Source organism: Macrobrachium rosenbergii, chromosome 41 (assembly GCF_040412425.1).
Source record: "Macrobrachium rosenbergii isolate ZJJX-2024 chromosome 41, ASM4041242v1, whole genome shotgun sequence".
Classification (NCBI taxonomy): domain Eukaryota; kingdom Metazoa; phylum Arthropoda; class Malacostraca; order Decapoda; family Palaemonidae; genus Macrobrachium; species Macrobrachium rosenbergii.
The window spans coordinates 46,151,924-46,170,674 of NC_089781.1; the positions used below are offsets into that span (position 1 = coordinate 46,151,924).

At 36.3% G+C, this 18,751-nt stretch overlaps 1 protein-coding gene across 1 annotated transcript in view; it reads left to right on the forward strand.

Annotated features, from left to right (window-relative positions):
- The window catches only part of Spg7 (Paraplegin), a 794,115-nt gene that overhangs the window by 228,160 nt on the left and 547,204 nt on the right, over positions 1 to 18,751 (forward strand). Inside the window, 1 exon segment of the mRNA XM_067084903.1 lies at positions 6,871 to 6,994. Within this exon segment, the coding sequence (XP_066941004.1) occupies positions 6,871 to 6,994 (124 nt within the window).

Sequence of the window (18,751 nt, forward strand, 5' to 3'; positions counted from 1 at the left end):
ACAAATTTCAGCCCTAAAGTTGGAAAACTACTCATTAAAAAGACATCCAATGACAGAATGTCGTTCAGACAAATAAAAGAAAAGACGTGGCATATAGAAGCCACAACAGAAAACCAATCCAAAGACTATTTGTCTATAAAAGTATTAATAATATAATTGTAAATATAAAGAAACATGACACTATGAACAGCTTTTGGGATACTATTGTACTTATATTGTACTTCCTGAAAATAATAATGAACCAGTTGACAGGAATATGCTATTGGACTCTCTTAAAATGAGATATCCCAAAGTTCAAGATTTTGAAGTATGTATATATATGTGTATATGTATATATATATATATATATATATATATATATATATATATATATATATATATATATATATATATATATATATATATATATATATATATATATAATATATATAATACCAAGAAAACAGAACAATGAAATACTAAGAGTTGCAAAAATTAAATTTGGAGGTCAAGATCTACCTCAAAAAATAATTTTGGCGAAATCAGAGAACTGAGACCTCACGTTCCAAGGGCACTACAGTGTCAAAATTGTAAGTATGGGCACACAAAGAAAAACTGTCGAAATGAACCTGTATGTGCTTATTGTGGGTCTGACGTACATGCCACACAATGGAAATGTATTAGGTCAAAGTGTGTAAACTGGGCAAGATCATGACTCAGGGTCCAAAGAATGCATGTATTACATACAAGTATGCAATGCAGAATTGAAAATCTTGCAAGAACGAACTGGGATGTGTATAAAAGAAGCTAAATTGGAATTGAAAGTGAGAGGAATTCAAGATCCATCTAAGAAACAGACATATTCTTCAGTAACAAGAACCAGTAATGAAATAAAAACGCATGCAGATAGAAGTACAGTCATACCTCGAACTTACACGAGGTTAGGTTTCGGAGCCCCTCGCGCAAGGTGAATTTTCGCTTAAGTTTGGCATGGTCTTTAAAAATGCTAATAAATGTTTATTTCCAGAGTTTAAGTACTAAATGTAACCCTAATCATGCTCCCAAAGTATTAAGCTAACTTTTAAATGAACTAAAGTTAGTGTAATTTTATTTAAAATTTAGCTTATTACCCTTAAAAGGAATACAGTCATACCTCTATAAATTAAACGAGGTTAGGTTCTGGAGCCCCTGGTGCGTGCAAGGTGAATTTTTAAGTTGATTGGTGTGTAGTTTGGCATGGTCTTTAAAAATGCTAATAAATGTTTATTTCAGAGTTTAAGTACTAAATATGACCCTAATCATGCTCCCAAAGTATTAAGCTAACTTTTAAATGAACTAAAGTTAGTGTAATTTTATTTGAAATTAAGCTCATTACCCTTAAAAAGGAATACAGTAAATGGTTGACATAAAATTGAGTACTGCACAGTGTCATAATATCACATTTACAGTAGGTGCGAACCCCTCCCACGACATACTAATGTTACCCCTAATTCATGGGATGCCGTTTTCTTTGTCACTTAGAGTAAAAGCCGTTTTTCTTTGTCACTAGCCAAAAACGTCATGTCAGTCAACAAAAGTACAATTCTATAAAATATCGAAAAACGAACATATAATGTTAGAGAAGGTAGTACAGTACAGGTAAAATTCAGTCAATTTAAAATTATATACTGTACAGGTAATGACGTACAGAGAAATAATAAGTTGTAAAAGTATGTTTGAGCGCTAACTACGAATGAGAGAGAGAGAGAGAGAGAGAGAGAGAGAGAGAGAGAGAGAGAGAGAGAGAGAGAGAGAGATACTGTAAGAAAGTAACTGTACTGCTTTTGTATCATATTTATGTGCAAAAATATAAATACAAATTTCCCATTCTGATTTTACACCTAAAAACACGAAATTTTGAAAATTATACACACTTTCTACAGGGGTATCATCTTTGAAAAATGCAGTAACTAAGGGTATCACATCTTGTAAAAGTACACCAACTGAACGTGCTGTAATTACATGCACATACAGATTGCACCAGCACTTTTCTCCGAGGTGAACAGAGTAATTTGCAAAGAATGACACTTATACAACTCTTAGTTACATCTCTGATATTACATTAACGAATTCATTTTATCAAATGAGCGCGACTGAACAACCTCATCTCAGGTTCATGTAAAGTCCTTGTGACAAAGACTTTGCAAATGGACATAATATGTACAGAAATATAAATATAAATTTTCCATATCGATTTTACAGTTAAAAGCATGAAAACTTATAAATGTACTTCAAACATTAAACAAGCATTTTCTGCAGGGGTATCATCTTTGAAAAGTGCAGTAACTTTGCAAATGGGTATCACATCTTGTAAAAGTACACTAAGTGAATGTGCTGAAATTACATTTGCATCATATTTATGCATGTACAAAAATAAAAATAATACATTTTCGATACAGATTTTACACATGAAAGCATGAAATGCATTTTTCATAGAGATTTTACACATGAAATGCATTTTTAATAGAGATTTTACACATAAAAGCATGAAATGCATTTTTCATAGAGATTTTGCACATTAAAACATGAAATGCATTTTTCATACAGATTTTACACATAAAAGCATGAAATGCATTTTTCATACAGATTTTACACATAAAAGCATGAAAACTTGTAAATTACTTCAAAAATTAAACATACCCACTTCTGCAGGGTTTCTCGAGAATTTCGTGTGTCTGTGAAAAAATCGCGTATGCCCATTAGTTAGGTTCCAGTGAAAAGTTTGTGTGTGTGTGAATTCGCGCAACTCGAATCATGTAAGATCGAAGTATTACTGTAACGGAGCACAGAAAAGTAAATCTCAACATGAAATTAATGCTCAGGGAAAAAAACTAAAATGGTAAAGAATAAAGAAACAGGTACAAATTATATGGATAATATTTTACCAAATTCATTTGAAATATTAATGCAAATAGGAGCATAAGAAGACACTACCACAAAAGTAGCAGAGGAAAGTTGTGATGGACTAGAAATTAAAGATAAAAAGAGACTTTTGGAGAGAACACCACCCAAAATGAAGAAACAACCATTATTTGAGAAACATCGGTTAAGCCAAAGACAAAGGGTATGAAGAGAGAACAAAAACAAAAGCTAAGAATATACTTTTATCTCCTAAAATAAAAGTAAAACCTATGGATGCAGTTATCCAAAACACTGGAGAATTGGAAGAGAACCATACCATAGATAAATAATTGGTACAACAAAAACAAATGAAACAAGAAACATACATGATAACACATGTGGATGGAATGATTGTGTCATTGAATTGTGCACTAAGAACAAAAACATAACAAAAGATGGTTTAACAAATGTCGTAAGAAATTTTTTGAAATATAGAAAAAAACACTGATTTGAGCACCCTTGAAAAAGGTTGCATGTGCATTGAGCACTTAACCCTTTAATGCCGACTGGACGTATTTTATGTCGACAAAAGTTGTCTGTAGGGTGTCGAGTGGACGTAAAATACGTCGACTACAAAAATTTTTTTTAAATATTCCCGGAAAAATACTTATAGGCCTCGTTTGCGAAAAATTTTAAATCACACGCCTTGAGGGATGCTGGAAGTTCACGGATCATGCTGTTGTTTTGTTTACAAGCGTGACCCAGCTGCACATGTGCGAATTTCTTTCTTATCCCAAAAGAAAGCATCAGCTGACTCTGCTGAAAATCTCAGAAATTCTTTAGTCACTTTGTCGTAATTTTTGCACCATTTTCTATTAGCCGTTACATAAAGTTTTATATATGAAAGTGTGCGCAATTTCATGTAGAATACAACAAAAATAACTCATGGTTGTAGCTTTTATCAATTTTGACATATTTTCATATAAATCACGATAAGTGCCAAAAATTTCAACCTTCGGTCAACTTTGACTCGACCAAAATGGTCGAAAAATGCAATTGTAAGCTAAAACTCTTACATTCTAGTAATATTCTTACATTCTAGTAATATTCAATCATTTACCTTCATTTTGCAACAAACGGGAAGTCTCTAGCACAATATTTCGATTTATGGTGAATTTTTGAAAAAAAAACTTTTTCCATACGTCCACACTAACTCTGCTGAAAATCTTGTAAGAGCCTGACGCCGTCTCTTCCAAACACGTGTGTGTTCGTGTGTTCTTCGTCCATCGGAGTGGACAAGACAACAAGAGCATCTCGTTTTCTTTCTCTAAAGGAACGTGATTTCAACCATACAATATTTCCGTCTGTTTCTCCCTAACCATTGTTGTCTTGATGTATGTACAATCACCACTACTTGCATTGCCATGCAAGCATTCTAATCATGTACTCATAATTTTCCAACGAATATTCTGTATCAAACTGTGTGTATGTTTCTGTTTGTGAAGACGCCAAATGTCTCACCACTCCGATGGACGACGAACACACGAACACACACGTGTTTGGAAGAGACGGCGTCAGGCTCTTACAATCTCAGAAATTCTTTAGTCAATTGGTCGTAATTTTTGCACAGTTTTCTATTAGCCGTTAAATAAAGTTTTATATATGAAAATGTGAGCAATTTCATGCAGAATACAACAAAAATTAACTCATGGTTGTAGCTTTTATCAATTTTGACATATTTTCATATAAATCATGATAGGTGCCAAAATTTCTACCTTCGGTCAATTTTGACTCGACCGAAATGGTAGAAAAATGCAATTGTAAGCTAAAACTCTTACATTCTAGTAATATTCAAACATTTACCTTCATTTTGCAACAAACGAGAAGTCTCTTGCACAATATTTCGATGTATGGTGAATTTTTGAAAAAAAAATTTTCCTTACGTCCGCGCGTGCTAACTCTGCTGAAAATCTCAGAAATTCTATCGTCACTTTGTCGTAATTTTTGCACTGTTTTATATTAGCCATTACTTAACGTTTTATATATGAAAATGTGCAAAATTCCATGTAGAATACAACAAAAAATAACTCATGGTTGTAGCTTTCATCAGTTTTGAAATATTTTCATTTAAATCACGATAAGTGCCAAAATTTCAATCTTCGGTCAACTTTGACTCGACTGAAATGGTCGAAAAATGCAATTTTAAGCTAAAACTCTTACAATATGTAATATTCAATCATTTACCTTCATTTTGCAACAAACGGGAAGTCTCTAGCTCAATATTTCTATTTATGGTGAATTTTTGAAAAAAACTTTGTATGTCCGAGCATTACGAATTCATGCATCATTTTGTGATAATATTTTCTCTGTGTTGCTTTGATCATTTTACAATTTGTTATATACCAAAATCATCGCAATTTAGTGTACAGTACAACGAAAAAAAAAATAACTCATTAGCTTCAATCGTTTTGCTCACAGCGCGATTTGTATACAATTATATATGAAATTTTTTTTTGCTGTCATATATTCCAATATGATAATATTTTTTTCAATATGATAATATTTTTTTCATTTCTGATGGTTGCATACTAAACTTCAGGCAATGAGAAAAAAAGGAGCCAAAAATGAACTCTTAATCTTAAAAACTAAGCGTGCTGTGATTTTTTGAAAAAAACTTTCTTTCCGCTTCGGCGCTAACTCTCAAACCCCTCGAGCATACGACAGACACTTTTGTAAATAGAGGCTCGGCGTTTAAGGGCTAATATATCATAAAGGTAAACAAGTGAATGTCATGAGTAAATTATTAGAAAAAATCCAAGTTGATAATACAAAAAAAGAAAGCAAAACTCGACCGATATAACAAGATTTTCAATAGCTATATTATACATGGGAACATAAATGGTCTATAGACCAGATTACACCTAGGAGAAATACAATGGTTATTAAAGGAATGTGAACCAATGATATTATGTTTACCAACATATCAACAAAGCAGTGTCATCAATAGGTAAGTACACCTTAGCATCAACATCACAAGAGGAAGAAGGAAATTTAAGCACAGTCATATATGTACATTACAAAGTAGTTCATAACAAAATACCTGGAAACATTACTGACTTGCAAATATCAGGTATTAAAATCTGAATAAAAAAATGATAATTGTGTAATTTATAATTTATACACCCAACCTAATAAAAATTATGACAGTGATAAACTTAAAGAATTACTTAACAGTGCCAAAGAACCTACATTAATAGTCGGTGATTTTAATGCTCACAATCCAATGTAGGACTATAATTGTACAAACTCAAATAGAGCAGGAAGTAAAATAGAAGAATCACATGTGCTGTGTTAATGATAACAAAATCAGCACATATTTAAAAAAAAAACACATGGAATGTTTTCCTCAGTAGACTTAACTCTATGTACAACAAGCATAGTAGACAAATTGGATTGGAGTACAGTTGATGACTTGCATACCAGTGATCATTTCCCAATATTAATTTCATTATTACAAAATAATCCCGCCAAGCATGTCCTTCAATATGACATTTATAAAGCAGACTGGGAGTGATATGAGTTCCACACTAGGAATATCCTGCCATTTGGGTATATACAAGATCATAATGAAACAAATAGGTTTCTTACTGATTTCATTAAAAATGCTGTTGATAAAGCAATACCAGAATAAAAATCTCATCCAGCAAAATACAAAATCCCATGGAGGTCTGAAAAACTAACAGAATTTATAAAAAATAAAAAACCTGATTGGAATACTATTAGATAATTTTAATAGAAAGTTTAGTAAAATTAGTAAAACATTACTGATATTGGAAGAAAATTTACAAAAACTAACTATATTGTTATTAGGGATTGTTATTAGGGATACATTAAAACCTATGTATAACAAAATATCTGCAAAATTTAAAAGAGAAGTAATTCAAGGAAGAATCGTTTCATGGAGGAAATATGTATCAGATCTCTCTAATAATACTCCCATACAAAAAATAGGGAAAAAATTCAGGAAAAAAATGGTAACCATGTTAAACCACCTAGACATGTCATATCAAAAGATAGGAAAAGAATACTTGATCCAAAAGAAATAAGTAATGTAATAGGAGAAAATTTAGGAAAAGTAAGTAGCAACAGAAGTTTAGATGAGCACTTTTGCACATAGAAAACAGTATAAAATTAATAACAATAAATTTTGAAATCATAGAATATATATATTATAATAGAAAATTTAATATGGAAGAGTTGGAATTTGCTCTGTGAACAGCAATAAATCTGCCCTGGAGGTGGCAATATTTGTTTTGAAATGATCTGCTACTTTGCACCTTTGGCAAAGTCATAGTTATTAAAGTTTTATAATTACTTATGGCTTCAAAATTTATTTCCTTGCCAATGGCATGAAGCTATAATTATTCCTATCCCCAAACCTGGAAAGGATCCAAGTAATGTAAACAGTTACAGACCGATTTCTTTAAAAAGTTGTCTATGCAGATTACTAGAGAAAATGGTAAATGCTTGGCTAACATGGCACATTTTCAAGAAAATAAAATTTTGACTCCCACTCACTTTGGGTCACAGTGTAACAGATCTACACTGGATTCTCTCTCTAACTTAGAAGACCACATATGAAGAGGGTTTGAACAAAAACAAATTACTATAGCCGTTTTTTTTTTTTTTTTACATTGAAAAGGCATATGATACTGCATGGAGATATATGATATTAAAAACATTACATAAAAACAGCAGCCGTGGGCACTTACCTAGGTTTATCCAAAACTCTCAGACAAACCGCACTTTTCAAGTAAGAATTGATGATGTATTGTCAAGTACATTTCCACTTGAAAATGGTGTTCCACAAGGAAGCATCCTTAGTGGCATACTGTTTACTTTATCAATAAATGACATCAGTCATAATCTACCTTTTGGAATTAAAAATAACTTGTATATGGATGATTTTGCCATATATTATTCAGCATCTTGCATAACACTTGCAGTGCGAATCATTAATAAAACTATAATAAAAATAAATGAATAGGCCTCATCTGTAGGCTTTAAATTACCCATACAAAAGACTAAAGCAGTAATGTTTTATAAAAATAAAAGTTGAAAAAAGGTGAAGAAATAGATTTAAAAATCAGAAACCATAGTTATACCAATTAGCCAGACAGCAAAATTTTTGGGATTAGTATTTGATACTCACTTGAATTGGAAAGCTCACTTAATACACATGAAATTTAAATGCAAAAGAGCATTAAATCTATTTAAAAACTATCAAACACTACTTGGGGAGCTGACAGGCATAACCTTACTTTACTGTATAAAGCAACTGTGTTGTCTATCATTGGTTGTGGAAGCGAAATATATGGCTCAGCATCAGACGCAGCGCTGAAAACGTTGGCTTTAATTCACAATGAAGGCCTTAGAATATGTTCAGGAGCCTTCAGATCATCACCAGCATCATCTTTACAAGTCGAATGTGGTGAACTACTGTCTCTCCATAGAGAGTTTGTAACAATGAAGAGTGCCCTGAGAATTCAGACAAATGACTCTCCAACAAAAAGATTATTTGAATTAAGAGATGTATTTATAAACAATCATTCACCACCTTTCTGTATCAGAGCTAGAAGACTGTTTGAGTCGTTGAATATAAATGTGCAGTTGCCTTCAATAGTAAAATAGCCTCCTCCTTGGACTATGAATAAAATAAGAATTTGCACACACTTAAGATATTTATCAAAAAGCTACACATTAACCCAGAACATCATAGACAGTACACTGTAGAGCATATAAGCTGAAAAGGTCCACATTACTCAATATACACAGATGGAACTAAATCAGAGCATGGAATGGGATATGCTGCAATATCCCAAGACAAAATGTATCAGTTATCTCTACCTGATAGTGCCTCTATTTACAGCTGAGTTATTTGCAATAGCATCAGCCATGAAAATAATTAACGAAACCTCATCTAATAATTTTGTAATTTTTAGTGACTCTAGAAGCACCATCGAAGCCATTCATAGTTACAAACCAGAAAATAACATTGTACAAGAAATAAAATTATTTCTCGATAAGTTATATAATAATGGGAAAAATATAGAAATATGTTGGATCCTTGCCCATACAGGGATTAAGTGAAATGGAGAGGCTGATTCTGTACAGCAGCTAAAGAAGCAGACCATGTGAAAAGATTGAATGTACAGTAATTATCCCTGTTAATGATTATATAACACACAAAAGTAGGCATTATAAACAAATGGCAAAATAAATGGAATGAAGAACCTGAAAATAATAAGCTGAAGCAAATAAAACCTTGAGTTAAAAAATGGAGTTCATCATACCAGAGAGAAAGGCATGCAAGTAATTGTAACACGTCTCCGAATAGGCCATACTCATCTGACACATGGACACTTAATGAGCAGCCCACGTGAATCAGCTCCCAAATGCTCAGACTGAAAAATGGTATTAACCGTCAAACGTGTTATGTGAATGTCCAAAATGTAACCAACATCAGTTATCAACTTTTGGAAATGGATTGATTAGCAAAATTTTATCAGTCTTCAACATTTTCAATTGACCCAGTCTTAATATTCGTGAGGAAGTGTAAATTAATTGATGAAGTATAGAAAGTAATTTATGAAAATACAAAAGCCCACTAGGCAGCTAATATGTATTAAAAAAATCCGAATTTTAAAAATGTTAAGTTATTATGATTTTTGTCTTTACTCAGTTTTATTTATTTTTATTGTGCAGATGGAATCTTGAGTAAATGTATTTAACTTGTGCATGTGTTCTAGTGGGAAGCATATTCATTTTTGCATATTTTTAAAGTTTCATTATTCATTCATCATTTAGTCCCAGTGCTTAGCATATGGCTTAGACCTGGGACTCCATTTCATTTTAATCCTTCGGGCCAGCCCTATGAGAGCTGTTAATCAGCTTATTAGTCTGGTCAAACTGTTTTAATGATAACAATAATATACAATAAGAGCTGGTTCAGTCTCCAAAAAATATCAAATCAGAGTAAATATATATCTATGTATCTCGATATTTTGAACTCATCATAGTCATATCATAGATGTACCATGCCAACTAGTATACGTATAATATTTGATATTGCAATACACTCCCTGAACACCTGAATTAGCCCTTAATCCCACTAGCCTGAGCAACTCTCAATTACTCATCCCACTATAGTGGGAATTTTAACAGCCAGCGTTACCAACGCTGCAGGTAAAATCTTGTCACTTGAGTTACCATAACAAACGGTTGGCAACGCTGACACAGGTGTGCGCCGACACGCCCCATTTTCGTCAATTGCTTTTTTGTTTGCGCTGCTGGAAGGTTGTTTCCTTCTGCAGTGCGAGGTTTTAATCTTATTGCCCGACTTCTCTTTGTATTTTGGACTTATGGTGAAGACCTGGATTGTATTTAATGGTTTTTCTCCTGGATTTTCTGGATATCTTCGATGTGGAATGTCTTTTGGATTTGGACTCTCTGGTCCCCAGTCTCGATTGTGCATCACGAACTTTTCACCTTCTACTACCGTGCCATCGGCTTGGACTGCCTACGACGGTGGACGCTGGCGCTCATCGCTTCTTCTTCCTGCAAGTACGGATGAGTACCTTGAGACACGATAGACATTCCGTCACGTATGTAGGAAGGTTAAATGTGATGTCCAGACTCATTGCGATGAATGTTCCCATTGGAAGGCACAAGAGAGGGATGATTACATTCGTCATCGTAAGTCTTTAGCTAGTAACGGCGGCAGACGTCGATTCTCACCACCTCAAGTGTCTCAGACTTCTGCTACAGATCAGTTGATGGATTTAGCGAGTTCAAAGGTAGTCAAACAGATAGAGGATAGGATTGCAATTAGTAAGGAAAATTCAATAGCTAGTCTTCTTCAACATTTCTCAGATAGGGATAATAGTAGTATTAGGATGTCTAATCCGTCTTCCTTTCAGCTCCCCTGCCTGTTCCAGAATCAGCCCTAACGGGTGCTGAGGGTAATGGCAGAACCGCAAGCCTCCAAGTGGGTAGGGTCTGCCGCCCCCTCGACGCGGAGCAAGCAGTGAAGGATTCCCAGCCCCCCAACCCCTTGCAGTATTGATAAATTTAATGTTGATAATGTTAGGATCAAGATCTAGGTGCGATAAAGGAGGATAGGTTTGGGTTTGGTAGTGAGGAGAAGGTATTAACGGTGCAGTGTCGTTCTCTGGAATGGGTTCCGGTTTTGGGTTCGAGTGGTTTTTGTGCTCTAACAAGAGTTTCCCCTTCATCTCTTCTTTCGATCTGGCTCAGTCTCAAGTCTGTGTTTCAGTTTTGGTGGGGCAGAATCCTTCTGCTTTCACTTCTCACTTCCTACTGTTTTCTAAATCTCCTACTGTAGTTTCCCCCTTCCCTGTATTTTCTACTCCTCCATCTAGTAAGGCAGATTATGGTGTGACCTTTTGGCTTCTAAAGTAATTTGCGGCCCCTGCAATTGGATGTGGCGGGTTATAAGACGGATGGCGGGGTTTTTCGACGGGTATAGACCTATGGCGAGAGGTTATTTGTGTACCTTCTTTCCTTTTTGTTCCAAGTTTTCTTCTGGGTTATCTGTCGCTTCATCTCCTGCTCCCACATTCTCTGTTACTCCCTTTTCAGTCTCCTCCTCGGCCTTTTCTTCTTCTGTTCCGGTCTTTCCTGCGGCTTCCGCATCTTCCGTTTTCCCTCCTTCTTCGATTTTGGTTTTCCTCCTCTCAGGTAACTTCTTTTTATGCATCTGCTATTCCTATGCCTTCCACCTTTTCCTTCCTTAGTAGTCCTCTCCAGTAGGAGGAGCTTCTGGATAGGCGAAAACCCAGTTTTGGCAGATTTTGGCTGCAGGGGTCTCTTGTTCCATCCCTTCGGGTATGCACAACACCTTGCTTTCGCTTCATGCGGCTGTTCTGATAGTATCAGGTACTTCACAGGGTTTTCCTGTCGATTCCAGTTTGGGTTAGCACTCCGCAGTTTTGGCGGGGTGTGCGGTACCTTCTTCGAGCGGTCCGCGGCTTTCATCGCCTGCATTTTCCGCGGCGGTAACTCAGGGTAGCTTCTACCTCTTTCATTCTCCCTCCTTCATCTTCTTCCATCCCTCTGCAACGGTTTCATTTGCACATCCTCCCCCAAGATTTAACAATGTGGGTTTGGCCACTCTCACTCGTCTTATCCTTGTAATAATGGGGAATTGGCTCCGGGTTTTAATCGGTTCAGCCTTCTCTTCCCGGTGGGTCCAACAATGCGGATTCAGCTCCGGGTACCTGATTAGGTGCGGGTGCGCAGCATTCTGGTTAGGTTGGTCTGATTGCGGACTCTTCATCGTTGTCCAGGGCTGCGTTCAGTGCCTCCTCCTTTGTTGGTCTTAGACCATTCGGACATTGTGGAACAGGATTCTTATCCATAGGTGCAGGAGATTCTGACGGACTTAGATGTCCGCTTGCCAGCAGTATCAATTACAGACACAGGCTTGAATATGTTACTTCTTTGTACCCTCAAGCAAGAGCTCTGGACCTCCCGATTTTTTAGTTTTTTTTTATGACACTAAGCCAGCTCTTGCCTCTTTTTCGTGTTGGCTGGTTTGGTTCGATTGGGTTAGCCAGGCTTTGGAGGAGGCGGACGTTTGCTTAGCATCGGTAGTTGCTTTTAATAGACAGTACTCTTCTCTTCTCTCTCCAAGTAGGGCAATTTACGCAATTCGAGGTAATCCTTCGGCAGGTGTCAGGTTGCCCCTCATTGAACCGGTTGAGGCAATCCTGTTTAAGTCTCCAGCGTCGTCGCAGCTCGTAGGGACTTCTCTTAGGGAAGCAGGTGTTTGGGGTATGTAATGCTCAATCAGACTGAGGCTCTTGCGCATTCTTTCTGGATGTGGTCAAGTTATTGTAATGCTGGTTCTAAAGAGTGACGGCTATGTCCCTTCGGATCCGTGGCTGTTTGCAGCCTAATAAATTTATCTCGAGGGGTCTGACTCATCAGGCGAAAGCTTTGGCTTCGTCTACGACGTTTGGAGCAGAAAAGTAGGAATTTCTATCTTGATCATCTTCCCCCTCAGTATCCGGACGTTCATAAGAGAGATTGCTCAGAACACCATTAGCCTTAGCTAATTCTTGCTCAAGGATGAGGACGTAGCCAGTATGACGAACATGGTTTCTTCTAACTCATGTCTCCAGTGTTGGCAATTATGCATCGTCGAGGATACAGATTGTTCAAGTATCTAGATGATTGTTTGACTGGCCTCCTCTCTGGAGGAGCTAGTAAGAGCGAGGGAATTCTATGGAATTCTTAACATATTCAGGTAAGAGGATTCTCTCTCTTCCTCTGAGGGTTTTCACAACCCTAGAGAGAGTCCAATCGGTCCTTCAGCAGATAGAACAGTTCCTGTCCAGCAGGGAACAGCCAGTACCAGCTCAGAGAAGCCTCTTAGGGAGAAGGTCTCTCTCTCTCTCTCTCTCTCTCTCTCTCTCTCTCTCTCTCTCTCTCTCTCTCTCTCTCTCTCTTTTAATTCCAGGGTCTCATGTCCGGATGCGCTCTCTCATCTGGTATGTCTCAAGAATCACTGGGACTTCCACAACGAGAACGCAGTTATATTCGGGAGCAATTCTTGCCTGTTGGATTGCTTGTGGTTTTCAGAAATGCATCTGACAGGGGAAAGGTCTATCGACTCCCCTCTTCCTGACATTCATCTGTACACAGATGCCTCAGATCAAGGTTGGGAAACAACCTTGGAGGAATCCAGGCCTCGGAAATGAGAGTAGTCAATAAATCTTCGGGAAAGTCAGTGCTGTAAAGGAAGCCCTCAGTTGTTCTCAGTCTTAGTGTACTTACAGAGTAGTGGCTATGTTTAGCCACAGCGTAATTGCCGTGTCCTATCTGATGAACTCGGAGGGAGAACAGGCTCAACAGAACTCAATACTATACTATAGCACATAGTCCTGAGAGGGTGTGAAGAACAAAGTGTCTCTTCTTTCCAATTTATATCAGGGTCTCAAAATGCGGGCAGATTGGATCTCCAGTCGCTCCCGTTCAGGTATTGGGGGGAGAGTGGACTTTGACTCTGGAAGTAATATGTCAGGTTCTCCGGAAGTGGCCAGCAACTGTCGACTTATTCGTGACATGATTAAACCATCATCTTCCGGATTATTTCTCTCTGTTGGTGTCCCCATGTCAGTAGTCACCAAGGTGACGGGTACAAGTTGGAATCACATGCAACACTAAAAGACCTCCATCCGGTCTCATTAATCAGGTAATAGGGAAATTGCGGGGAGATTATCAAACAACGAATAACTTGACAACTAATAGCTCCCTGCTCACCATAACACGCTTGGTTTCCGGAACTCAACCAACTCCCTACAAGTTCGGATGTCCCTACCAGATACTGAAACTTCTCAGATCTACCAATTCTTACTCCATTATCCAAACCCTCGTGTGCTGGACTTAGTTGCAGGGCAACTGTAAAGATCCCCACAAACAGTCCGGACTCCCCAAAGCTGTGTCTACAGTAGTTTTCTTTTAGATTGAGTAAGTCAACCCGTAAGCCTTACCAGGTTCAGTTAGAAATGGTGTAAAGTTAGTGTCAAGGAAGGTCAACTATTCTAGACCTTCCATAGCCAAAATAACGGAAAAACATCTTTTATTCCTCCGGAAAAGTCAAGAGTCTTTCAAGAAACTAAACTGAAACTGACTAAACCGCTCAATGATTAGTGGTGTATTTAGTTTCCAAGATTCCTGAAGTTTCAAGTAGTAAGATAATCGATGATTAACCCTTAAACGCCGACTGGATGTATCGTAAGTGACTAAAATTGTCTGTTGCACACGGACACTAACGCAAGTAGACAGACTACAAAAAATTTCAACCATTTCAATTTTTCGGCCGAAATGGTCGAAAAAACAATTGTTTTTAAAACTCCAGACATTCTAGTAATATTCAATCATTTACCTTCATTTGCAACAAATTGGAAGTCTTTACTGCAATATTTCGAATTTATGGTGAATTTTTGAAAAAATTTTTCAATACGTCCGTGACACAGCTGGTAACTCGGCCAAGAAAATTTCAGAATGAGGCGAATTTCAAAACACAAAAACAGTACACAACACTCACCCTGGTCCTCATACCACACTGGAAGATGGAGTTTAGTCTCACTTCCCCAGTCATAACACAGCACACAAAACCACACAAACCAAAAACCAAAACAGAAAAACACACGACTCATGAACATACAGCAACAAGAACAGCACACTGACAAGGGAAAACAACAAGTTTGCATCAGCACAAAAAACTGTCCAAACCAAACGACAGACCAGCACTAGCTCTGACTCAAGACTCAAACTGCCTTCAAAACCGAAAAGTCCTCACACACATATTCCACAGACAGACAGCTAAACAAACTAACGACCTCATCCCTCTTCCGACAACCGAAGCACTCACTTGGACAAAAATTCTTCAAAGGCAAAAGTCTCTCTCTCTCACTCTCTCTAAAACGTTGGGAAATGCTAAATAAAAACAAATTTATAAGAAATTCTTTCGTCATTTTGTCATAATTTTTGCACCGTTTTATATTAGCTGTTTATTACGATCTCGCCTCTCGAGATCTACAGGTTCTTTACTGAAACAAGCAATAAAATGACTGAAATTAAGTGACAAACAAAGGAAAAGGAGCAGAACAAAACCAAAAAGTTACCTTAAAATTAATTTATTATTTACAGTAATTTACATTATATACAAATGAGTCAGGTTCAATGACGTAATACTTAAAATGAACAAATCAATAAACATTACAAATGACAAGTCAAAAAAAAACATAATAAACATTAGCAGCACAATAATTACATTACATAAAGTCAGAACCTAGAACAAAATAAAAGCCAGAACAATGAATGGTCAAATCAATAAAACAGATTATCAAATCATAAACATACAAAATCATGAATATTAAAAGGCAGCATAGCAATAAACATCCTCAGACGAACTCAATAGAGCCGTCGAAACAGCCCCAAGCTGCTTAACAGGAACACTGCAGGACAACTCCGACAGAGTCGACACGACAACCATCTCGTCCTCAAGCACAGTGCTAACGTCCTCCTCCAGTACCGATGACCGCGACAGAGCCGATACGGCAACCATCTCGTCCTCCAAGAAACGTACTGACGTCCTCCTCCATCTACGACGACCATGACAGAGCCGACACGGCAACCATCTCGTCCTCCAAGAAACTCTCTGCTGCTCTGCTGCCAGGACCTGACTCGCAGGTACGGATTCCTGCTGCTGCTGCTCCAGCTGGCTTGCTGCTACCCTCAACCTGACTCGTTGCTGCTACGAACCTGACTGGCAAAGTGTGACGCCATTCACCAGACGACAGCTCGCCAGCAAGAAAAACAAAAAAAAACAAAAGGAGGCAACAACCCACTAAGGGAACAATCGACAAACGATTGTTCCTAACACCGTTACATAAAGTTTAATATATGAAAGTGTGTGCAATTTCATGTAAAATACAACAAAAACAACCCATGGTTGTGGCTTGTATCAGTTTTGAAATATTTTCATATGAATCACAATAATTGCCAAAATTTCAACCTTCGGTCAACTTTGACTCAACCGAAATGGTTGAAAAACGCGATTGTAAGCTAAAACTCTTACATTCTAGTAATATGCAATCATTTACCTTCATTTTGCAACAAATTGGAAGTCTCTAGCACAAGATTTCGATTTATGGTGAATTTTTTAAAACAACTCTTTCCTTACGTCCACGTGCGGTAACTCGGCCGAACATCTCAAAAAAGAACATCACTTTGTCGTAATGTTTGCACCGTTTTATATTAGTCGTTACACAAAGTTTTATATATGAAAAATGTGCGCAATTTCATGTGGAATACAACAAAAAGTAACTCAAGCTTTTTGCAGTTTTGAAATATTTTCAAAAATCACGATAAGTGACAAAATGTCAACCTTCGATCTTTGACTCGACCAAAATGGACGAAAAACACAATTGTAAAACGGTAAAACTCTTCCATTCTAGTAATATTCAATCATTTACCTTCATTTTGCAAAGATTTGAAGTCTCTAGCACAATATTTCTATTTATGGTGAATTTAAGAAAAAAAAAATTTTTTCCTTACGTCCGCATGCGGTAACTCGGCCGAACATCTCAGAAATTCTTTCGTCACTTTTTCGTAATGTTTGCACCGTTTTATATTAGTCGTTACATAAAGTTTTATATGTGAAAAAGATTCTTTCATGTAGAATACAACAAAAGATAACTCTTGGTTGTAGCTTTTATCAGTTTTGAAATATTTTCATATAAATCACGATAAGTGCCAAAATTTCAACCTTTGGTCAACGTTGACTCGACCAAAATGGTCGAAAAACACAGTTGTAAGGTAAAACTCTTCCATTCTAGTAATATTCAATCATTTACCTTCATTTTGCAACAGATTTGAAGTCTCAAGCACAATATTTCTATTTATGGTGAATTTAAGAAATAAAAATTTTTTCCTTAATCCGCGTGCGGTAACTCAACCGAACATCTCAGAAATTCTTTCAAGATCACTTTGTCGTAATGTTTGCACCGTTTTATATTAGTTGTTGCACAAAGTTTTCACTGAAAATGTGCAATTTCATGTAGAATACAACAAAAGATAACTCATGGTTGTACAGCTTTTATCAGTTTTGAAATATTTTCATATAAATCACGATAAGTGCCAAAATTTCAACCTTCGGTCAACTTTGACTCGACCGAAATGGTCGAAAAACACAGTTGTAAGGTAAAACTCTTGCATTCTAGTAATATTCAATCATTTACCTTCATTTTCAACAAATTTAAAGTCTCTAGCACAATATTTCTATTTATGGGGAATTTAAAAAAATTTTTCCTTACAACCGCAGAGTAGTGGCTATGTTTGGCCGAAAATCTCAGAAATTCTTTCGTCACTTTGTCGTAATGAAGAACGTTTTATATTAGTTGTTACATAAAGTTTTATATATGAAAATGTGCAAAACTTCATGAGAATACAACAAAAATAACTCATGATTGTAGCTTTTATCAGTTTTGAAATATTTTCATATAAATCACGATAAAGTGCTGGAAAAATTCGACCTTCGGTCAACTTTAACTCGACCGAAATGGTCGAAAACTGCAATTAGGAATAAAACACTTACAGTCTAGTAATATTCAATCAATTACCTTCATTTTGCAACAAACGGAAGTTCTAGCAACAATATTTCGATTTATGGTGATGGTTTTGAAAAACTTTTTTAGTCCGCGCGTTACGAATTCAACATCATTTTGTGATAATATTTTTCTTCCATTTGTTGCTTTGATCGTTTTCAATTTGTTAAATCACCAAAGTCATCGCAATTTAGTTTACAATACAAAGAAAAAATAACTCATTAGCTTTAACCGAAGTTTTGCTCAAGCGTGATTTGTATACAATTATATATGAAATTTTTTTGTGCTATCATATATTTCAATATTTATATGTGATAATGATTTTTTTCATTTCTGATGGTTGCATACTAATCTTCAGGCAATGACAAAAAAAGGCCAAAATTGAACTCTTAATGTTAAAAACTAAATAGTGGTTTTTTTTTTTAAAAAAAGTTTTTCCGCTTGGCCATTGCTGACTACCCTCAACGATTAGCATACGGCATTTACACTTTTTGTAAATAGAGGTTCAGCGTTTAAGAGTTATGATTAAGTTCTTTTAAGATTGAACGTCCTGTTTTGCCAACTCGGGCCCCTTCATTGGACTTATTGGAAGTATTTCAATATTTATCTTGCGTTCCCCTGCCTTTGAACCTATTGAAGCTATAACGTTAAGACAGTAAGAAGTTGCCTTTCCTTACAGCTTTAGCTTCAGCTAA